The 24,123-nt window shown below is 36.3% G+C and overlaps 2 protein-coding genes across 4 annotated transcripts in view; both read right to left on the bottom strand.

Annotated features, from left to right (window-relative positions):
* Positions 1–2,635: 2,635 nt before the first annotated feature.
* Positions 2,636–15,327, bottom strand: rad18 (RAD18 E3 ubiquitin protein ligase). Its single transcript, XM_077726571.1, has 13 exons — positions 15,139–15,327; positions 14,724–14,802; positions 14,130–14,191; positions 13,950–14,020; positions 11,182–11,549; positions 10,402–10,501; positions 9,875–10,062; positions 9,710–9,780; positions 9,530–9,590; positions 8,342–8,473; positions 7,242–7,365; positions 6,352–6,393; positions 2,636–3,117 (listed from the first exon to the last, which is right to left on the bottom strand). The coding sequence occupies exons 1-13, from the start codon at positions 15,187–15,189 to the stop codon at positions 3,024–3,026; spliced, it is 1,443 nt and encodes a 480-aa protein (XP_077582697.1). The 5' UTR covers positions 15,190–15,327; the 3' UTR covers positions 2,636–3,023.
* Positions 15,328–18,490: 3,163 nt separating this feature from the next.
* Positions 18,491–24,123, bottom strand: part of srgap3 (SLIT-ROBO Rho GTPase activating protein 3) — a 37,154-nt gene continuing 31,521 nt past the window's right edge. For all 3 annotated transcript variants that reach the window (XM_077725724.1, XM_077725725.1, XM_077725723.1), the window contains 7 exons: positions 23,834–23,939; positions 23,481–23,708; positions 23,282–23,355; positions 22,773–22,953; positions 22,376–22,522; positions 21,983–22,298; positions 18,491–21,809 (listed from right to left, as the gene is read on the bottom strand). In XM_077725724.1, coding sequence (XP_077581850.1) covers positions 21,363–21,809; positions 21,983–22,298; positions 22,376–22,522; positions 22,773–22,953; positions 23,282–23,355; positions 23,481–23,708; positions 23,834–23,939 — 1,499 coding nt within the window. In that variant the 3' untranslated portion in view covers positions 18,491–21,362. The remainder of the gene's footprint in view (positions 21,810–21,982; positions 22,299–22,375; positions 22,523–22,772; positions 22,954–23,281; positions 23,356–23,480; positions 23,709–23,833; positions 23,940–24,123) is intronic.

Below are 24,123 nucleotides of genomic sequence, written 5' to 3'. Positions count from 1 at the left end.
ACAGAAATAACTAAGTGAAAAAGTGTCACGACCGGGATTCGAACCCAGGTCTCCCAGACGGGAGTCCAGTGAGTTAACCTCTGCGCCAACCAAGTGACTACACCTTTCTTTCTAATCATTTGAGTGTCTTGAGAAGAAGTCCACAGAAATAACTAAGTGAAAAAGTGTGACGATCGGGATTCGAACCCAGGTCTCCCAGACGGGAGTCCAGTGAGTTAACCTCTGCGCCAACCAAGTGACTACACCTTTCTTTGTAATCATTTGAGTGTCTTGAGAAGAAGTCCATAGAAATAACTAAGTGAAAAAGTATCACGACCGGGATTTGAACCCAGGTCTCCCAGACAGGAGTCCAGTGAGTTAACCACTACGCCACAACATGGCAACACTTTCCTTTATTGTCATTTGAAAGTCTTGACAAGTACACAGAAACAACTATGGGAAAATGTTTCCCAACCGGGACTCAAACTCAGATCTCCCACACGGGAGTCCGGTGAACAAACCACTACACCACAATTTTTTTTTTGATAATCCCACAGATTTAACATTGGCTTTTTGTTAAAAAGCAGAACACGTGTCACTTGTTACTGTGTTTTGCTAAAAGAAAAGCACAGTCTTAAAAAAAAAAAAAAAGACTAAAGTCCCTGTGTGTATTGTGTACGTGTGGACATTTATTGATCTTCGGTTTGTCTGCTACTTCTTTCTATTCCTCACAGGGATGTCACGGAATAAGGTAAATGAAACATTAAGAAAGATGACTGCTGTTAAAGAAAAACATGTTTGAACTCCCTGAACTGTAATTGCATTTTGAGGACTCACTTGGAAGACAAAAAAAGAGGAAAAGTCGAGAAAACATAACTTTGCTAAAAAACAAGTGCATATGAAATCACAATGGAATGGTTTTAGTATTATTATTCATTCTGACCAACTTACACTAACCACTACTGACACAAATCATATCAATACGCTTTTTGGGGCCTTAAAAAATGTTTAGATTTTACAGAATGTACATTTCTTTGTTGAAGCAAGAGTTGTTACAAAGAGAGTGTTAGTTTAGTCAACCAATTTGAATATTTAACTTTATTATTAGTACTCAATCTTTTAATCTGTAGATAAGGAGTCTCACCAGTATCCACAGGAAAATAATGTATTGTTTTTCCTATGCATTCCATAGGAATTAACCCTTGAACTAACTTAAGGGAGAAAAAAAATAAAAAAATTAAATTCTGTGGAACCAAAACTAAGTGTTTCAAGAATGGCTGTCCAAAAAGATCATCTTTGTAGTATAAACATATTTTTTCAGACCTCATGAAGGGTGAGAGAAGTCAATCCGGTCAAAAATGACCCGGCCAAAGTCAGCATGCAAGAATATTTCTGCAAGGGGACAAATCCAAAAAAATGTCAACCAAAATGTGTCAGCACGAAGGAATGTAAGCAGATCATTTCGATTCAGATAACCCATCCCTCATGTATTATTGTCAACATTGTCTGGTAAGATGAAGCAATCAGTATTTGGCTCATCAAAAGAAATGAGATTTACCACATTTTATCTGGACCACACAGAGCGTATAATAAATTTGTCGAAAATCCTCAATTCCACAAAAAAATTACAAATGAAGTTTTTCAAAACATTTGAATGAAAAACATGTGTTTTAAACAAAGGAAAATAGGATTTAGCAGTTTCAACAAGTAGCCTGCACACCCTTTTAAACAATTATCTTTCGCAACCATGTCTTTTACCAACACAATTAAACTTAAGCACGTCCTATGCTTTAATGACTTTCACCTCATGAGCTGTTTTCATAACAGGATTATGCCAATACTACTTGACTTATTGTAATGATCCCTGTTGACAAGGTAGATGCAATGTGTGTTACCGGCGACAAGAGTCCACGCCGTGACTTTGAATTGATTTCTTTCCTATTCCGCCAGACTAAAAGAATGAGGGTAAGAAGCCAAAAAAAAAAAAAGCACAGGCCATCACAAGTGTGTAGGGCATTTCAGAAAGACATGATATATAATTCTCACATAGTTACAAGATTTTCAAAGATTATAACTCTTAGAAACGGGTCAGACTTGAGAAGCCAGAAGTGGCTACAAATCCTGTTAAATTGTAGTTTTTGCAGGACTTTCCAAAAAGGGACATAGAATTCTCGTTTGGCCTTTCGATCGAGTTAAATGAGGTCAGAATTAGGAGCCAGATGGGACCTGAATGCGGCTCCAAGTGGGAGTAAAACCAATGTTAATTAGAAAAAAGACAAATAACGGTGCAGTGATGGGAAAGTCAAAGGAGACCAGATCAGAGTTGAGATGGAAAGTGCAATTATGATCCAAGCTTTTGTTCATCAACTCTGTCTGATGGCATAGAAAGTCTCCAGTACTGCTGTCTATTGAAGCAAACTGTTTCCAATCAAGATTAAATTCCCCGTTTTTTATTCATATTTTCATAAACTTCACATCGCAGAAAAGTGTGGACACACTTGCTTTGACCCGGCTTTCTATCAGTGTTGAGTTGATTAAATTACAGTTACCTCAGTCATTTTTCCATCAAGAAGTATCAAATTCAATTGAGTTCCTTCATCTGCTTTGAAAATGAGTGAACTTTCATAACTTGGCCAGACAATAACCAAAACATGGCAACACTGTCTTGTCTTTATTATAAGTATTACAAAAACAGCTTCAAGATGCAATACCTAGACCAGTTCCAAAGTTTAGATCTGCACATGCCATTCAAAATGGTGCAAATACAGATACTAAATCATTTCCAAATTATGGCAAAAGTGCCGTATAATTAAAATGAATCAATAAATTGTACTTTATCCATAAGTGTGTTAACATAGAGCCTAGGATGTTAAAAAAATGACGTCCAATGTAATAAAAGAGGGACAGAGTTGAAATACCTGTCATCGAAGCAGACTAAATAAAGGAGGTAAATACAAATGGACAAAAACATGACAATCAGAATTGTTCCATTTTTATCATGGTGAATTTGTAGTCTGGAATCTCCATGTTCAGTAAGTCCTTTGTCACGTTTTACGTCGTCGCTTACCCAAAGCGGTTGAAGATCCAGTAATCTGGGAGCAAGATTTCTGCCTTTTGACACTTCTGGTCTCTGTAACACTGTTCACAAGAACATTTTGGTTAATTTAGGAATTGTTAGGTCGAGATTGAACATCTATTTTAAAAGACATTGCCTAAAATGGAAACTTTTATTGCTGTATCGGTTAAACAGAGCAGATGGTTAATAGTTGTGGGTTAAATAGTGGCTTTAATTGCAAAAATCTGCTGTAATGTTGGTTGACATTTACAAAATATTTGTGCCTGCTTACTGGGATCTATTATAACAACTAATATTGCTGCAACTAAGTGACACAATAGTTTTGGAATTTATATTAGGCCTCAGTGGATAGAGAACAAAACAATTTTTTCACGGTGCATAAAACTGCCTAATTTTTTTTAAACATTCTACTATTTAACAAGTCCAGATAGCAAAGAATATGGGGTTCAGTACACAATCCTGAACTGCTTGCCAGGCAATTGCAGGGTACGATGAGACAAACAACTTTTCACACCCCACAATCACATTGATGAGGGGAAAAATCTAGCATTGTGGCAGTAAGCCAGAGAACACATTTAAAAGCCAGACAGGGGGAAAATATACAAAGTATACACCTGAGCAAAACATGACTGAATCTTTAATCTGAGCGCTATGCGAAGATGTGGTTTAAATCTACAAGTTCATTCATTCATTTTCTGAACCTCTTATCCTCAGCAGGGTCAACAGTGATGCTGTTCAAGCCTATCCAAGCTAACTACGACCACCAGGCACCCCTGAATCTGTGGCCAGCCAATCACAGGGCACAGGGAGACGGACAACCACTCACACTCATAACTAGGGGCAATTTAGACTGTTCAACCAGCCTGGAGATAACCCACAAAAATCCCAGAGAGAACATGAAAACTCCACACACTGTAGACCAACTTGGAATCGACCCTCGAGCCCAAGACTGTGAGCCCGACGCTCACCTGTGGACTATTTTAAATAAGATGTATTTTACTCTATATTAAACCAAAGTTTAGAAACACAATGAGGAGAGAAATATTTCCTAATTAATTTCATAAGGAAAAAAAACTAAGGATCTTCTCGGTCTAAGTGAATTAGTATTTGATTAATAAGCGGGGGATGAGGGACAATTATTTCAGATAGTATATCTCAACAAACGGCCTCCAAATTTTGCCACCAGCATATTCATTACAATTCAAATTATTTCTAGCAAAACAATAGGCCATGCATCTAATTAAATGACAATTACCAATCACATTATTTCCATGATAGATTCACATATAATTCTTCTAATCGAATATTTCTTGTTCTTTTGTTGACACAAGATACAAATTAATAAATGTGTCCTCTGGGAACTATTTCTCACTATCATGTTGAATTATTTTGTTAAAGTAGTGTCGAATTGATTCTTTTTATTTAATTTAAATTAGGTCAATTAAACAGAATTGTCCAAAAGACTTGGACTCAATAAATATTCCTAACACTACAACAACAAATACACAAAACCTCTCTTCTGTAAAGTATGTCAAACTAAAACAAGTTAATTTTCTTTTGAAATTAATATCTATTTACAAATAGTTTGCATTAATTTCACTGATGTTATGACATTTATTTAGCCATTATTGCATGATATCTATCCTTTTATTGTACCACACAAGTGAAGCTATAAATGAAAATATATTTAGAGAATTAAAAACCTTTTAAGTAGCGCGTAATTAGTATGTCTGCCAAACAGTTCGGTGATCATCGGTTAAATCACTGAGCTTCCTGTTTGCATTTTCCCATGCCTGCTTGGGTTATGCTATTGGGTCAAAAATACTACAGTATTTCACTATAAAAGGCAACATTTCTTCTAAAAGGTTCCAGCAGTACGAACGTGTTTTCTGACATCACCTTGGGGACAAAGTACTGTCGCCCAGGGATGGTCGTGTCTGTGAGACAACCACCAAGGAGCTGCAAAGGCCACATGTGGAAACCCTTAAAAGATCACATGCAGGAGTAAAAGATTGATATCAGCTCATGGCCTGTGACAAGGTGTCTCATGTCTCTTCATCCTGAATGTATTGGCAAGAAAAATAACATTCCACCACTGGAATTTGGGTCACAAATCCACACATAGCCAAGTGAAAGCCTAAGAGATCACAGACAGTGCGCTGGTGAGTGAGTGTGCAATGGTGGACCTATGTGCATGAGAAATATATTATATTACCGTATTTTCACGACTATAAGGCGCGCTTAAGTCTTAAATTATCTCCAAAATAGACAGTGCGCCTTATAATCTAGTGCGCCTTATATATAGAAAAAACAGAAAACCAAAAACGAAAAACCACTGTCGGATATTAAAAAAACACAAACGCCTGAACTGAAACAATACTGTTAAATATACAAAAAATCCACAACATCAACAATGGCTGGCTCTAGAGGTGACTGTGTAGTGAGCGCTTCATACCTGGAAGTCAATAGCAATTACCGTATTTTCACGACTATAGGGCACACTTAAAAGTCTTAAATTGTCTCCAAAATAGACAGTGCGCCTTACACTACAGTGCGCCTTATATATGGAAAAAATGTCATCCATTGAGGGTGTGCCTTATAATGCGGTGCGACTTTTAGTCGTGAAAATACGGTACACATACAAATAAGCTCACAATATATACATAAGTAAACATAAATATACAGATTCATACACACATGTATACACTGCATATTTAAAAGGACAAAAACAAACACCTAGGTTGCCAACTATTATTCTGCAAGTTAGAGATTAGGCCTCTTTCTTTCCCACTTCCTTCCATGCAAATGATGGGCACTTAAACATCCAAACTCCAAGTCTCCACTAAGTCTGTGCATGTTATTTTTGAATGTTTATCTTCAACACAAAAGACTGAAAGCCTACAAGCTCAGCAGGCCAATATGCTGTCCAGCTCGAGCACACGCACTTGAATTGACATCCTATTGAGAACTTTGCAAAAAATGACATTTAAATTGAAAGAAGAGAATAAATACAGCTCTAATCTCAGAAACTAGCCTGCTTTCAAGGTAAGGTCATTAATCAACAAGCTGAAAAGACAACTTAAGGTATCATGAGATGGTGCTAAAGTCTGTTCTCTCCATACAGGGCCAATTCAACTATGCAGCCCATTTAAACGCACAAAATAAAAAGGGGAAAAAAGCATAAATCCTCATTCAGCCTATAACTTTGGGGAACAAGATGCAGCCACGAAAAAAGCATGAAATAATGATTGTGATTTATAATTAATTTATTTCTTGAAACAAGAGCTGTGACTTACTAATTTGTGGACGGTTCTGGTGCAAAGATGTCCGGAATTGAACTGAAAGCGGAAAGAAAAAAAAACAAGAAAGTAAAACAGTTAATTATAGTGATCGTGTAATACTACCGTAAGCATAAGGTTTTAGTAAACTTTATAGTCTGGACCTTAAATTTCACGGCACATTAGGAGATCAATAATGACACAGAAAAAAATGCAATAATCTGACAAGCGCAAATGTGAGTGTAAAGCAATTAACCTCTAATTTGACAGATTTCCATTGGAACATCAAATAAAACATTTTGTCTCACCTGCCATCTCATCTCTCATCTCATCTTTATTTAAATTGAAAACCAAGTACTAAATACACTGTCTTATTTCAGCATCTCATTGTTCTAATACCTTTCTTTTTTCTAACTATCTTGGAGCCATTATTTCCATCCCTATGCAAAATATTGCCTTTAATTTTGTCCATTCTCTTCATATCATTTACTTGGTGGAAAAAAAACACTATTAAGACGACAACACCAATGCCACCTCCTGTAGTGGATGTGCAATTACACTCAAATCCAGTACAGTTAAATGTTTTGTGCATTTGAAAGACTGCTATAAAAAAAATCCCTGCTTAAACAATTTTTTTATGATATGCAGCACATGGTGAGTACTATCCGCAAAGTAAACATCTCTTTTGGAGTTCATTTGTGGTTTTGTACCTCAGTGCAAAAACTCCACAAAAGCATTCTGCCAGGCATGCCACACATCTCTCATAGTACAGACAGCCAGCAATGTCCTCAAGTAGATCTTAAGTTTACTTAGTGGCTTTGAGGCTAGCGAGGCATTTGGGCTTCAAAGAAGCCTCACAATAAAGCGTTGGGTGCTAAATTCTCAAAAGTACCTTAGGAAAACCTCACCTGCTGACAGACACATCACTGTAAGATGGGCTGTTAGACAAAAGAATGTCTCTCGTAGCTGGTTCTCTTTCGTCCTCGCTTTCCGGCTTGATATCCACGGAATTTCTTGATTCCGTAACTTGATCTGGAATGGTTCAAATATATTTTTATGACATTAATATAAATGTCCTCAATGACATGTCATGCAAGTCAATAATTTATTTCTAATGCTGCATCAGACCAGCCTCGTTATTTTTTTTTTCTTCCTCTTAATGAAAGATGGGCGCCAGGAAGGATGGCAGAGAGCCAAATGACTGGCAACATGTAATCCTGCCAGTTTAATCAAATAGGCTGTGTCCAACAACGTCATTTTATGCATTGAGGTTCTGCACCGCAGAGACGAAGGCTAAGTTGATCTTTCAGCGACAGGTTTTAACAACAATGAGAAGGCAGCCAATCAAATATGTTTACTTATTCATGTGATTTCAGTTGGCCATGCTATAATATACATCAGCCTCCAGTTAAGAAAAGTCCAAACAAAGAGGGAACATAGGACTAATAAGATTCAAAATATTAGGAGAATTAAATCACAATATTACGAGAATTAAATCGCAATATTAAGAGAATTAAATCGCAATATTCCGAGAATTAAATCGCAACATTACGAGAATTAAATCATATATTGTAATATTACAGGAGAAATGTCCAAATATTTATAGCATTAACGTCTTAGTAAGCGATAAAAAAAATAATTTTAAGATTTTATTAGATTTAATGAAATTACAAGTTGAAATTTTGCAGGATTCTATTTTTCTGTCACGTTTGCACTGCTATTTTAGGATGATGAAAACTGAAGATGATATAATGCAAGAAAAGCAGTTGTGACAATGTATTTAATATACTAGGTGAATATAGCAATATGCATTTTTCACCCCAGGCTGAACCAAACAAAAGTCACAATAAATCCATAAACCCAACTACATGAGAAATGTGCTTCTGAAGGGGATGGTTTGGAAAATCAGCATCAATGTCACAGCAAGCTGTCACTTGTTAGGACTTTGAGCTTGAGGGTTTAAAAACTCCCTGATGCAAGAGAATAAATATCTTTAGAGTCACAATACCTGCTGAAGGTGTTTGTTCCGCCTGCTCGCCTCCTGCAGGTACCTCCTGCTTTATGCTAGTCTTCCTAGTTGTATCTAGGCGACCGCGAACCTGGGCAACCAGTCGAGAAAAGTCAGTGCTGTGCTTCTTTCCTGTGAAGATAATGACGCATGAGGTCAATTTGATTGGATGGCATAGTGTACTTAAAAGGCTGTATGGTCAATCTTTTCTAAGCTAAAGTACCATTAAAGTGGACTTCTGAATATTTAAGTGCTTACACCTACATCATGAATTAGACACTTTCAGACACTTTTTAAACAATGTAGAAGAGTTAAAATAAATCCCTTGAATTGAAAAATAAATGTTTGAAACTGTAAAAAGGATGTGTTAACTATTTTTATAATTGTGGGTGAAATTTACATTCACTTATTCTACTTATTCTACTTTCAAATGTATTCATGGTGTCCAATAAGCAGTTGTTGATTATATTAAGCAAGAAGCAGCTTTTAAAAAATCCAATCTGCCATTTTTAAAATATAAATTATTGTTTTTGCGTCGCAAAAAAAGAGAACTATGAAATTAAACAAAGAGGCATAGTCCAGACAAAATAGGCTAAGAACCAAAAAGCTTGGCTGGGAGCCGCATGTGGGTTAAAAGCCACGTGTTGGCTAGCTCTGATATAAAGGATAAATGGCATGTTATGACAAAAGAGGGCCTGTGCACGTGATGGCAACATAATTTCCTATCTGTTGGCTTGCAGTGTGACTCATCCACATCTTCCTGTGCAAAATAAAGAGGTTACCACAATGGTGGAGCTATTATTAGAAGCTTCCTCTTATGAGTCATTCACTTTTCAATAATTTTCAAAACAATTTCTTCAATGATCTTGTTAACATGAAAGTTTACTACAAATTCTTTTGTATAATCCATGTTTGACATTTTCTCCCAAAATTGAAACTCGAGATTAAAAAAAAAACAGGAGAACATGGATGAGAAATATCTTAAAATTTGAGGAACAAAATGGCTTTACTGGTTAAGTCAAAATTGTAAAAAACAAAATGATGCTGAAATTAAAAGAGATGGAAATATAATCCCTGTTAAACAACAATGCAATCCAAGGAAATTAATACCTTGACAGGAATAACATCTGATGATAAAAGTAGAAAAAAATCACTGTAAATAATCCAAATATAAACAAAGCCACTTACTATATATTGAATGAACCTCATCAATTTCCTCCTCAGAGTGTTTTTTTGAGAAAACCATAACCTGCACATTTAATATCAGCATTAGTAATCTAAAAAAACAGATCAGAAAAATTACAATGAAATGAATAAATCACTTCCACAACCTCCCAATAACACAAAAAAAATCCACTTCCAACTCACAGGCTTGGCTTTATCCTGCAGCTGATTTTTTATCTTCTCATTGGCTTCCACCTCTTTCACAATTTCTTCAGCTGTGGAAAAACAATGTTATAACAGAAAAAAAAGGAAAATAATGAACAAATATCTAACAGAAAACAAAAAGGTAGCTTTGTAGTACTGCTTTACCTGATTTCGGGTTGAGTGAGTCACACTGTGCATTATAAATATGCACAAACTCCTTGTGCCTTTTAATCAGTTGATCTCGGGAGCCTTGCACAGATAGGTGGCATTCCTTCAGCCTCCTTTTCAATTCCTGCTGGGAAAGTAGATTGTACACAAGCTTCCCCATTGGGTGCCTTGTCTTTCCAAAAGAGCTGCAAGACACAAGCATTTTTTTAACCATTACAGTAGCACCTCTACTTAAAATATTCATTCATTCCTAAAGTGGTTTCATAACTTACATTTTTGCCTGCCTTAATTCATCCCAAAGTTTCCAATACCCACTACCCTTTAAGGATAATAAAACTATACAAATTTTGTATGAAATATGTTGTAAAGACAAAAGAGCAGAAATGTATTTATTCATTCATTAAAATGTGGTTATTATTAAATGACTTTAGATGGGTGTTGTAAACTTGGCTTTTTTTTCTCACTGTTTTTTATACAATGTGAATGTGCATTGTAATTTTTCTATTTAATTGTAGTTACTTTACCTCCTTAGGCTATCCTTCTTCTCTCCACTAGTGAGACACATGTCCAGATGTTTGTTGATGAACATCTGAGATACACGTACAGAGCACACCGGGCACTCCACTACAAAAAGACAGACTTATTAGCTTTAATATACATAGATTACAACCAAAGAAAATGTTAACAATGTTAAATGTTTTTAAATGTTTTTTTTCCATATATAATAAATGAAATCTTCAGAAAGTTATCTTTAACTGTGAGCACTTAGCACCATAACATCTGTAAAGTTATTTGAAGCAATTTAGAACAGGGGTCGGGAACCTTTTTGACAAAGAGAGCCATAAACAATTTATATTTTCTAATGTTATTCTTTGAGAGCCATACTCCAAATTTAAAAGTCAAAATACATGAAAATCTGAGCATTTATTATTCATCTCACCACTTTGAAAGTAAAAAAAAGTCTGAATTAATTTGAGAACCTTATTTTACTGTTGCCAATCAATGAGTATGAATGAGAAAATTCATGCAGTAGAAACTAATGAAGAAAAAATATGATATAAAAAGGCACAGAGCCATATACACCCATCAAAAGACCCACATATGGCTTCCGAGCCATAGGTTCCCTACCCCTGATTTAGAATAAATAGCCTTTGTGTAAAATATGGTTATCTAAATCCCCTATGAAATTATATGAATATTTTTTTAGCATTACAATAAAGACGGGAGTCACTACAATATAGCTTCTGAAAAACTGTCATGCATAGTTTTATCCAATTGTTAGTAGCAAGTAGAGGTATCCTAACCTTTGATTACAGGCTTTGTATCTGTTGGCGGTGATGAAGAAGTATGTGGCAACTCTTCCTCAGTGTTGACACTTTGTAATTCTGTGTCCTCTAGTTTGACAGCTAGAACATCCTGCTGGGATATTTCTCCCACATCCATTGCCTCTTCTTCCATAGAGGTTGAGTGCAGGTCAGTGTCATTTGCATTGAAAGTATCTTCTGTATTTTCAGCTTTGGCAGGAGACTTTCTGGGCCTTTTTTGGAAAAAGCGACTCACAAGAGAGTTTTTGCACGTCTGGCTTCTGGATCTCGGTGCTTTGGGTTTGACTGATACCGTGTACTTTGGAGATATAGGTGAAGAGTCAAAATACGCTTTTGACAATTGTTGTCTGCAAAAAAAAACAGAGCAAGAGTGTGTGCATGGAATTATAACAAGGAGATATTACCTCTAGAATGTTAAAGAGCAGTAAGTGCATTTTTTTGTATGACATTGCAAAAATTCAGGGTGACAAAATCACAGTTTGTCAGTTGATATAACGCATAATAGTTATAATCAATGAGTCAAGACCTTTATCTACAATATCTACTAGCCCAAGTGATGTGACCCTTTTTAAACAAGACCATGAAAAAGGCGACAGTTTGTCTAGAGTCTTGAATATGTGAGAGACAAATAAATGGCAGCAGGTCCATTATGTAGCAATAAAATTAAACCAATGGGGTGTGCAACACTTTGCTTTCCATATTTAAAACTTTATACTTGAACTCAGTGTACCCATTAGCTTTGGCTCCATACTGTTCATTTCACACACATTATATGCACTCTTTTGCAAATCTCTCTAGACGAATAAGAGAACATGGCTAATATTTATGAGTTTTTACATATTTTACTATCTTTATAATGTATAAAAGAATAAATAAATTTTAAAAAATCAAAGGGCTTCAAAGTTGGGCAATAAATTGTAGAAAAAATGTCCGATAATGAATTTCAGAAGTTAAACAAAAATGTGTTTGATGTCCAAATCCTGTGAGACTTCAGCTTTGAACTTAATGTAGGAGTGCTCTACTTTTTCTTTATCAATTTCTAAAGCCACCACCAAAGAAAAATATGAGTGATGTCTAAAACGGGATCCTTACTGTAAAAACTGTAAAGTAATTGTGCTAGGAAACTTCATTCTACTTAATATAGTAAGATAACCAAAATTAAATAAATGATTCTATTCTTTCAGATGCTACTAAAAAATAGAATACTAAGTGACTAGGATCAAAAATAAGCTGAGACATGCTGCAAAACCCAAAAAAGTATTATCTGGTGTCCCGGAAAGCAAGGCAATAGTTAACATCCTACAAAGAACCTGATTAGCTCCACACACACAAAAAAAATCCTGCCGTCTGCAGATATAAAAAAAAAAGTTTCTAGCTAAATGCCATTCAGCACTAAATTCCTCAAAAGCTGCAGTAGTGCAATCAGTCTCCACTCACTTTAAATATCCAGTCAGATGAAGATAACCAGATTTAAAGCAGATTCTATCAACAGGTCATTCGTCAGTGGCAGGATGTAGATCAGGATCATTATCCGTTTTGGACCAAAATTCCAGGCAGTAAAATGAAAACTAATATGACATGGATGAATATTCTATAAATTATTGCTGTTTTAGTATTTAAACAAGATGTTTTAAGGTAGAAGTATGTTAGGGAATTGGAGATTTATACATGTTCATGCACTGTTCTCCAAAATAGTGACGTCTATATAAGAGAAGGGTAAAAATACCGCAAAATACCGGTTAGGCTGTTATTTTTATGCATTTTGAGGTCTCCCAAGATGTGAATGTTTTTTGCAGACCATGTATTTGCCGGATATGGGTACTTAGATTCCTAGAGTGTCCCTTTAAATAAAAAGTTTTGGAGGAAAAGAGAATTCAAAACACAGGATCTTTCATTGGATAAATCACCATATACATCATTGTTCTATAGTTCATGGCCTTTTTTTTCTCCTGGCGGAAATACATTTTCTGGCACTCAAGATGACAGGAAATTAAAAGGAGCAGTTGCGTCATGAGGCCGTTTGTTCATTCAGAATGTCAACAGTGTGAAGTGAGATCTTTCACAGTACTGATAACCTTGAGGTGATTGATGAACAAATTCTAACTTGCCACTGGTAAAACAGATAAATTACAATGGTGATACCAGCTCTATTTCATTTTGATTTGTTGTTTACATGGTTGCTGAAGAAAACGTCGACTATTTAAAAGGATTATTCTCATCTGCAGAGCAGGCAATTTGGATGATATATAAATGTTTTACTGACAAAAGAACGAATTACCTGGGGACTACTAAGAATACAAATAGTACAGTTACTTCTGACTGATGAAAAACATTTATTCTTTTTATTTATCATAACATTAGTGGCAAATTAGCACTATGCAGTATGCATGTCAAACCAGGTCCCTCTGCTGGGCACTATGTAAAATTACAATAGATTATATCAATAGTAATGTGAATGGATACTTTATTTAATGAAATAATTGAAGAAATATGTAATTTTTGGGTTCCTTAAAATGCATGCCTTAATAATAGAGTAGGCGAGATTTTCATTCAAAATTAAGATGCAAAAAAAACCTTGAAGTTTTCGTTCGAAGCCACCGGCATTAAATAACCGATGTACCGCTGTACTAATCGTGCATTGGATGCATTTCAGGGTGCACAAACATGCTTTGCATTGCATATTTTTTTCACTCTACGCTAGATAGTGCAGGGAAAACAAGTAAATAGGACAAATAAAGCCTTCTTACCTTGCAGCACGAAAGTTTACAACCAATTCATCCAGCAAACGGTTGTTTCGTAAATCTTGTTCTGTTGCTTGCTAGAATGAAAAAACAAACGTTAAAAAAAATAAAAGAAACCTTTGAAACAAGCTCAAATTGATTAATGAGACTTCTCTAAGGCAACATTATGTAATGATTCAGACTTACTGCATTGCATACTGGACACAGAAGCTTATAGGAAAAGAATTTCCGGATGCACAAGGAGCAAACTGTCAAATGAAAAACAACACAAAAATTAAACCATTAAACCAAAATAGTGTCAATTTTTTTCTATTTTTTACAATTTTTTATAACTGTCACTTAAATATGCTAGAAAATCAAAATAAAAAAATGTATACACTCTAAAATAGGGCAAAAGTAAAGACAAGTGTTAACAGCCCTGACAATTTCCATTCATTTTTTCATACCACTTATCCTCACAAGGGTCACGGAGGGTGATGGGCACTACCCGAAATGTTTGCCAGCCAATCACAAGGCACAAGGAGACGAACTATGATGTACACACTCATATCTAGGGGCAATTTAGAGTGTTCAACGGGCCTACTACTCAAGTTTAAGGGATGGTGGGGGGAAACCGGTTTACCCAAGGAAAACCCACACAAGCCCAGGTTAGAACGTGCAAACTCCACACAGAAAGGTCTGAATCTGGGATTGAACCCTCGATCTCAGAACTGCGAAGCCGATAAATAAATATAAATTTTAAAAAGAAGGCCAAACAACTGATTCGACATCAGTACTTACAGTTGTGGGAGCACTTTGTCATCATTGAAACGTTGAGAAAGTCAAAACAAATGGGACACCGCAACATGGCATCAACTTGCTGTACAAAGCAAAAAGCAAAACATTAAATATTTGACTCTTGGTGCAAATCGGATTGTCATAAACTGCAAAGAATATAACCTAGTAGTGGATCTCAGAAGTGAAAAGTACAACGTGATCAAATCAATGCAAAATGACACTCTAATCAGCATGCTGTTTTAATTTTGTCAATTTTACGGATGAGAATCCTGATTTAGCAATAAAAAAACATGGATCACAATGTTGATCTGCTTATTAATCTTAATTTTATGTGCGCTCATTTTAGTGTTATGTGGATCCACAACATGTCGTCAAGAATTTTAGCGCAAAATCATGATGTTTAAAACATCTAACTTACTTTCACATGCACAAGAGCTGGTGGGAGATCTGCGTCCGCTTGGGAGGCCATGATCGATAAATAATAAAAGGTGAATAATGCTTATAGTTGCCGGTAAACTTTAGGGCACCAATAGCTTTCACAACAGCTTCACCCGCCGAAATCGAAAAAAAAACACGCACGTCATTTGACGACTTCCGTCACGTCGCAGTTTCTGAAATGCGACTTTGTGTCACAGGCGTGTAAAGTACGTATTAAATATAAGATTATGTATGGCGGTTGTATGAAGTGGTGTATAATTGCCTTGTATCAAGCAGACTGCGTTTTGATGAAATGTTTTGTTTATTCTGTTAAAATATTTTACTACATTTAGATCAGGGATGGGGAACCTATGGCTCGGAAGCCATATGTGGCTCTTTTGATGGGTGTATATGATTCTACGCCTTTTTAAATAATACTTTTTCTTTATTAAGCTCTTTCAAAGTGGTGAAATGACTAATAAATGCTCACATTTCACAAGTGTTTTTACTTTTAAATTCTGAGTATGGCTCTCAAGGAATAATGTTTGAAAATATGAATTGTTTATGGCTCTCTTCGATCCCTGTTTTAGATGATCCTGTTTCTTTTTAAAATGGTATCCAATTATATTATTATAAGCAAAATGAGATTTAAAGCTTCACCATGAAGTGCACAAATAACAACAACAAAGAAACAAATAAATAACCAATAAATCTCATCTCTAAAGACCTCTAAAGTTCTTGATTTCTTGCAGCTTTATGAATTGTTGAGGGTCTTGAAGGGGGGTCAAATGGGGTCAGACAATGAGTTTTTACTTAAATGTACACCCTAAGCAAGTTTTAGCGGCACGCCATGGATCAGTGGAACAAATTCATTAACTTTCTTATGCCCAAAGGAACGTAACCCTTCCTGTGAAACCAAGTCCAGACAACATTAGATTATCATTGGCAGTCTTCAAAATGTAAAGTAGCGACAAGTGAAAAACATAGTTGGCCACATCATAAAACTACAAACTCAGTCCTAATAAGGAGATTACTTTGAAGTCACGCACAAATATTTTTGTGATCCGGGGGTTATTATTGTATGCAGATACAGGTGCCGTGTATTGGATTTGGCTGGAACAACTACTGCAACAAACAAAGTACCAAATGAATCTGGAATGAAATAACATGCAGGATGGCTATATTGCACTGTGTGCTGATTAGATCATGAAGCTTTTAATGTGTGCAAGATGTTTAACATCTGAAATAAATGACACCTATAAAACCTGTGACCTTTCAAAAGTGCCCCATCTCGTTCTGATTGTATGATTTTAAAGATGTTGTTTCAAAGTTTAATGAGTTTTTTCATCTGCTCTTTGAAAGCAATACTATTCTCTAGCTTGCCTGTGTACTGCGTTTGAACATTTGAAAACAAAAATGAGCCTATGTGCAATGTTCACTCTTGTTTTTCATGTAAAACATGCTGTAAAACACAAAAAAACATGAGTGGAAGAGCTACTGCCACTGGCTGCCGCGTGAACGGTGCCATCATAGAGGGAAGGGGTAAAAAAAAAAGTTTGGATTTTATTTACTGCGCGCCATATGATTGCTACTGCGCAGAGAAGACAATAGTAGAAATTGCATCAAAGTACAATGACCATACATCATTTAGATGTGAGCTGTACTTGTATAACAACAGACACAAAAAATGTACACCACGTTCACCTTAACACAATGTATTCATCTTTTTTGTAGCATTTATATTGATGAAATGTCAAATATTAAATCGATCAATATCCCTAATATATTATTCATTCGTTTTATACAGGTTATTGGCACTGGGGTCATGGGTCTATCCCAGCTGATTTATAACAAGGCCTTAAAGCCTGGCTTTTTCCTGTGTCAATTTCAACCCTAATATAAAATGTATTGGCCTCTATGAAAGTAACTTATGTTTTTAAATCTGTTGAAAAATGTTTAAAAATGCAGTCACGGTTAACTTTGAGGCAAATGTTTTTATCAGATCTCCTTTGTTTCACATTGAAAATGACAAAGTAGAAAAACAATTGAAGTATGCTATTGTCACGTAGGAATTAGGAGCTACAGATGGTGTAATTATGTTAACTGAACCTTCATTTCTTATGATTAAAATGCTTCTCTCACATCACTTTCATCATCACAGTCTATCATTTAATGGGATTCACCTGAAAATACAATGCACTACTTACCATGCAAACATGTGTACGGAAATGAGATAAATTAAACATGACTTCTACTTGTTTACATGATTTCACCGTGATTAGGAAAATGAATGTTCGCCAACCTCACCAATAACCCCCCAAGGGAAGACATAATTGAAGAGAGCTTCCATGTTGATGAGGCCAAGAAGGTGAAGGTAAAGGCAGGAAATACATTTATGATCATTTTGTTCCGCTGTGACTTGCACTACATTAATGTTGCCTTTGCACTGGTTAATGTTATAATTAAGATGGCGCAAATAGAGCCACCTCCGAGGCCGTGTTCAACCATTTTGAATGATCATTTTGGGGGTGACGTTAATTCATTCATCAGCAACAATACCAATTTCTGAGGTTTCCCAAACATAAACATGACTGAGCGAGATGTAATTGAACACATTTATGGAGGATTACAGTTTTCTGAACACTGGTTTGTCATCTTCTTGGTAGCAAAGTGCATTCAGTTCAGTAGGTGAGTAAGCTGTGGGGCAAGCTTTAATAAAAGATACACTACAATTATTCAATTTCTCCACCTTGTGGCTACAATATTAACTGTTGGCTGTCTATGCATTTTCTGATGAATGTCTGACATTGGATAATATTTGGAAAACTTTTGAGATTTAAGGCCAACTTTTTCTTAATAACACACAGTATATTATGATAAATTGTACTTAAAAAAAATAGGTTTCCTGAATGGATACATTGCATAACTTTGTTCAATTGCCACACCAGTAAAAAAATCGCAAAGTGCAGTTTTCATAGGAACAAATTACATTTTTTATAAAATCAGTGGCAATTTTTGACTTGCAGAAAAATAGTTATTCAAAAAAATCTGTGGAAAAAATATCTGATGTTACCTTGCCTATTATATTAAGATCATGTATTCAGGCATCACTGGTCAATCTTTTATTGTCACACAAGTATTTTATTTATATACTATTTGCATACTAATCCTCCAGACTTGATATATATGTACTTTTGTTCATTATAATTAGTTGTTTTCCCTCCAAAATGATATACAAAATCTGCAACAAAATCATCTTAAAGTGGCATTGTGCACTGTTTAGGTTTTATTTATAATCTTGTTTTATTTAATGAAGTTAAAATCCGATAAAAAAAATTCCCAAAGCAAAACCATGAACAATAATGGTTTTATTTGGATGCACATATTTTTAACATCCATCTATTTAGTTGTAAGGTATATCACAGGCTTCATCTAACTGACCAGACACTCACCACAAGACAAACAGATAAAAGAGATAATTGACAACTCACACACCGCCATCACAACTACACAAAAACATTCGTCTCTCTTACAGCAATGTTTTGTATATTTAGCATTTCATCTTTTAATATCATATCAGCATAATAATGCAACTGCTCAGCAACCATATCTGTCGAGAAAATGACCTTTTACATGACATGGAAGGAAAACAGAGGAACAAATGTGCCTTAAGCTCTACAAGTAGTATCCCTCATTTAATGCATTTGCTTGCCATCAATACTCCTAAAATTAGTTTGTTTTGTATGAAAAGGGAAATAATATGAGTTGATGGCTCAGGCACAGCACAGACACATCACCAGAAAACAATAAGATGCAATAAATATTCGGAGAAGAACTTACTGGCCTTGGAAACCAATAGTTTAGGTGCATAGTGGTTAAAATCTCCTTTTTTTCCACCCTTCTGACCCTGCACTGAAAAGTACTAGTTCATAATGACCCTGGAGAAATTATTGCAGAACCAGCAATACAAAGTTCTAATAGAAAAGTAGCATTCATAATAAATATGACAACTAATAGACAACGTATTAAAAAAATGTAACTCCAAAATTAAAAAAAAAAAAACGTGGTGCACAAAAGGCACTCAAGCTGTCCAGCTCCCATTTGCAAATAACTGTATAAATAAAACAGTCTAACATGATTTTCTTGTCATGTTTATGTTCCCTTAGGAAAGTTCGCATATTTTGTATATACAATTTAATAGGTGCAAAGTCTTGTACAGTTCAGAATGGAATATTTTTTTTATAAATGGGCTGAGGGTACCATAACAAGAGATAACTGGAGATGGATTTTACCTGTCCTGACTTACATGCTTGAGTATTTCATATTTACTTATTTGAGAACTGCTAGAAGCGGATATTTTTATTTTTTTAAGCCTACAATAATAAGCCTGGAGAAAATCAAAACATTTTGAGTAAAATGAATGTTGTTTACATCTGCAAAAGCCAATCATAAAAGCTTTTATTTTTAATTAGCGCTGATATTACAGCAGACGGCATGCACAACAGACAGGCTCATTAGGATGCTGATGCTAGAGATGTATAATGACAAGATGGGAAAAAAAAAGTCATTACACTCCAAAGGAAGCATAACAACTTCATTAATAAATGGTGCTTCAGAATATCTTTGTAGTGACGTTATAAATAAATCCAACTTAAATGCCAGTATGGCAATGTGACTCCTTTTTTAAAAGTTAATTTGTTGTTTATAAATCAAGCAGTAGGATGCCATTGATTTTCTGTACTGCTTTTGCTCATATTATTACATGTTCCAAAAAGGTAGAAATTGTCTAAAAAGAGGCGAGCCAACCTCATGACATGTTAAAAAAAAGACTTAATCTATGAGTGAAAGGTTATGAATACTTGTGTACATGAATTGTTTTATATGACGTATGTCCCCATAAATAGTGGATTTGAAAAATAATATATAAACATTTTTTTCATCATTTTAATACGGTTGCTTTTACAAATCTTTGATAGGGCTGTAACATAATAAAATGTATAAAAGGAAAGGAGCAGGAAACTTTCGATTCCATGGAGCATTAAGTCCCAATTATAAGTTTAATGTCACAAACCTCGGCATCTTATCCCCAATTGGCCATGTAGGATGAAGGGCTTAATGTCCCTCCTCACAGCAGCAAATAAATGGCACATTATATTGTAGTTTATAGCAAGACTTGGTGCCTATTGCCCCTTTGTGTATCCTATTTTCTGGATGCACTTTACCAAATATACTGAACTTCTTTGTAGGTCTTTGTGGTTGACATTTACAAGTACCCTTTTGTCAACAAATCTTATGTATTAAGTGTATACAAAATTAAAACACCGAGCAAAATAAAACACCCACACTATTTACACAAATACTACAGGATTTTAACAATTACTGGAAGCATTCCTTGGATCTCTCATATTTAGGCCGCATATTCTAACCCTAACCCTGCCTATACCAGTCCACTTAATGCATTAAAAGTGCACTGGTTAAGATTCAAAGTCCAAATGTCCAGAATTTGACTCATTGGTAACAGATTTTGTAATATGACCTTGAGGTAAAAAGTGATACAATGTTATGCAAATGAATTGTGGTTAGAAATAGTTCCAGAGAAGGCAAAGCATGAAACTATCGCACCTCTGCAGCCTTTTTCCCCATCTGCATCGCCATAGCAACCCTTCACTTCAGGGAGTTCCTACAGATTCGAGTGAAGTCAGGCAGAAAACAGATAGGAAAAAAAAAAACAGTTTGTGGCATATTGCCCAGAGCGTTTGGAAAGCTAAACGATATGAGCGACAATAGGCTGTTTTTACAGGAATTTCATCTGCACCTTATTTTTACCCCCCCATATATATAGTAATTTGAAAATTCTGATATTATACTGCACCAGCTCCACTATTTTGTCAACAACTTAACAGTGAAAAGTAATTACATCTCCCACCCTGACATTTCATATGGAGCAGTAAACATTACCTGAAGAGCAGCCATGACATCTGTAAAGCTAAACTTAACAGTGGAAACTAAAGAGTTGCTGATTGAGGCATGACTTATCTGCCAGCGTTTACTCACCGTGAACTTTCCAATCAAACAGTTTTTATCATTTGGACTGTCATCTCCCTGAGCTGTAGGAAATGTCTGTGTTCACTCAGCATTCTCTTGTGTTATCCAAATTAAATCAATAGCCAATATCTTACCCAATGATTTGCAGGCTTATTTCGAGCCCATCTTATTTAACCTTTGCTACATGGTACCAGATTTGTCAGCACTATCAGTGGACAAATTCATGCCAGAACCACCCGCTGTATTACTGGGGAACATTTTATCAGTGGGTGTTACAGCTGGACTGCCCACCCCAGAAGAACTGGAACTACTTGTGCGATGCTGAGTGGGTGGAGGCCACACCGGCCTCAGTGGCGGGGGGCGCAACTGAGTTCCGGCGGCGATCCGGGCTGAGAGCGCCGGCTTAAAGGTTGTCATCATCTCTGATGTGGAACTGCTGCTTCGCCGCATGGCTGCGTCTGGGTCACGGATCATTATAGTGTGCAAGGGGCTGGCTGGCTCGGAGCTTACTGGGTTCTTCATGGGTTCCAGGGTGTCCAGGACCACATCTGGTGCCTGTTTGGCAGAGTTTTGTCGCTCTAGCTCACGAAGCTCATGTAGTGCTGTGGTCATGGTCTTCTCTATGTCCTATATGAGAAAAGAACAGCTATAAGCAGGAAAACAACTAATTATCGAGTTAACAATATGAATTTATCAAGGAATGTAATGGTTGAAATCAGCAAAAAGTGACCCAATTATAGAGTGAGCATTACATAGATAGAACATAAACTGACAATAAACACCAGAAATGTGAGTCTCACCTCATCTAGCGCCTCAGCTTCCAGAGCTTTGTGGTCACCAAGGCTGCTGTGACGAGTGGCCCCTGACAAAGGCCTCAACGGATGACCCTCAGGATAGGCTTTCCTGTCAGGATAGTTTATACTTCCTGCACTGCCAAAGGTCCCAAGTCGTCTTTTTTCTGGGCTTTCAATGTGTGCCTTGTTGATGGACATTTTACGGGGGCTGCTGGGACAGGCAGTAGCCCGCGGTGGAGTGTCAGGCACTCTGGTTGGACTCTGAGTGTCTGTACCACTACGGCGCCGTGGAATTGCTGCTCCGTCGGAACGCAATCGGACCCTATGGCGAGGTATCAACCACAGATATTGCCATATAGGAAACCAATGACTTGACAAGACAACATTGATTCTACTGACCTGCCCATGACTCCAAAGCTATAATCTGGTGATTGATCGCATGGTGAGGGACCATCATTTCTGGATGAACCTTTTTCATCTATGATTGGCCCACTGCTGGCTTCACTATCTGCTTTTTGACTGAGGCTGTCTGAGAATGCGTCATCCCTGAAGGAGTAGCAACACGGGAGTCAGTATAGGTTGAAATGCAGTGCAAACATGTCTTTAGCTGTGAATGGTTACTATTGGTACTAGGACTACTGCTCGAGTTGAAATGCGTCATAATAAAAAAATAAATGCAAATGGACAGTGACATTTATAAATGAAACATGGCCAGTATCTAAATTCAGGCACATGCACTAAGTTATTATGGCATTTGAATTCATCTTTGAGAGTGTAGGCAATAAAAGTCACTTACATGTCTTGCACCACTATGTACTGATGAGGGATCAGACCATCCACACCATTGTGTCGACCCTCCCACCAGTCCTCAGATGCACGATGATAGAGAAGCAGTGATGCTCCTTTCTTAAAGGACAGTTCTCTAGGACTGCGGCCCACGTAGTCAAATTTTGCAATGGCCTCAATTTGTTCAACTTCTGAAAATACATTTTTTGAAAAATACACAAAAAGTTTCCAAATATTCCATTGAATCTCAATGTAGAATTACAGATATGAAGTGTAAGTGAACTCATATTCTTATCCCCACCAGAAGAGGTCAGCAATAGTTAAGTAATGTAATATTTGACATCCCAAAAAATGCAGTGTATGCTGGTTGAACACTCTAAATTGTCCCTAGGTATAAGTGTAGAAAGATTTAGGTAGGTAGGTTGGTGAGTATATGCATGATATTGTGCAACTTCAGTAAAAAAACTGTTTCTGATTAGATTAAATGACTACTAGGATTAGTGTTGTAATGGTGCTGACCTTCATCACTTGTGTGTGGTTCAGTTCCATTGTCAATTTCATCAAGAGTTCCAGGCTCACTGTGAGGGCTGTCACTGCAATTGAAGAAAACAAAAGGCTTAACTAATAGGTTAATTCGTTAATTATATGTAAATTAGGAGCTAACCAGTGAAATTAGGTGTTAAAAGTAGATTTTAGTTTGTTTATGATGTTGACTGACCAGTATTCCTCTCCCCCAGTCATGCATTTTTCATAGACTGGGCCGTCCAGTTCACGTAGACTGGGAAAGATGACTTCATTATGGATAATGATAGTCTTGATGACCTCATTTACATGCGCCTGGCATGACACTGGGTCCTGGCTGTCAGGAATGGGCATCAGCGTAGGACCAAAGCAAATGGCCAAGTTGTATGGATCCATCATGTTCTCATCACTATATTGGGATAGACTAACAAACACACTCTATTAACCCAGATCGTCTTGTGTATGGTCAAAAATAGATATTTAACTGCCAAAGGGTTAGAATGCAAAGAAGAGACTTGTGCCAGAAAGAAATGGGGGAAAAAAACTTACTGATTAAGAAAAGCGAAAAGGTATCTCATGACAATGATGATGGTTCGAGGCAGCGTCACAACAATTTGCTGGATGTGATGTGCTCTCTCTGCTCCTGACTCCAACTCTGAAAAATAGAGCGATATTAATGCTTATGGAGTTGAAATTTGCCAAATATTCCCAGAAATTTCCAATACTTAACTGTAGCATTGCCTTCAAAAAGAGGACTAAAAAATCTGTGCATTTCAAGCTTTTGTCACACTTATTAAAACATATCACCACAGATTAATTCTATTCAAATTAAAATATAT

This window comes from Stigmatopora nigra, chromosome 10 (assembly GCF_051989575.1).
Source record: "Stigmatopora nigra isolate UIUO_SnigA chromosome 10, RoL_Snig_1.1, whole genome shotgun sequence".
NCBI lineage: Eukaryota > Metazoa > Chordata > Actinopteri > Syngnathiformes > Syngnathidae > Stigmatopora > Stigmatopora nigra.
The sequence above is the reverse complement of the archived record's forward strand: the minus strand, read 5'-3'. Positions and strand labels throughout refer to the sequence as shown.

Bases quoted from the DNA above. Each gene is read 5' to 3' on its own strand.
- rad18 (XM_077726571.1), bottom strand. From the start codon at position 15,189: ATGGCCTCCCAAGCGGACGCAGATCTCCCACCAGCTCTTGTGCATGTG. The intron at 14,021-14,129 runs GTAAGTCTGAAT...TTTTCATTCTAG, and splicing joins TGTGTCCAGTATGCAATGCA to CAAGCAACAGAACAAGATTT. The intron at 10,063-10,401 runs GTAAAGTAACTA...TGTGTCTTGCAG, and splicing joins AAGAAGGATAGCCTAAGGAG to CTCTTTTGGAAAGACAAGGC.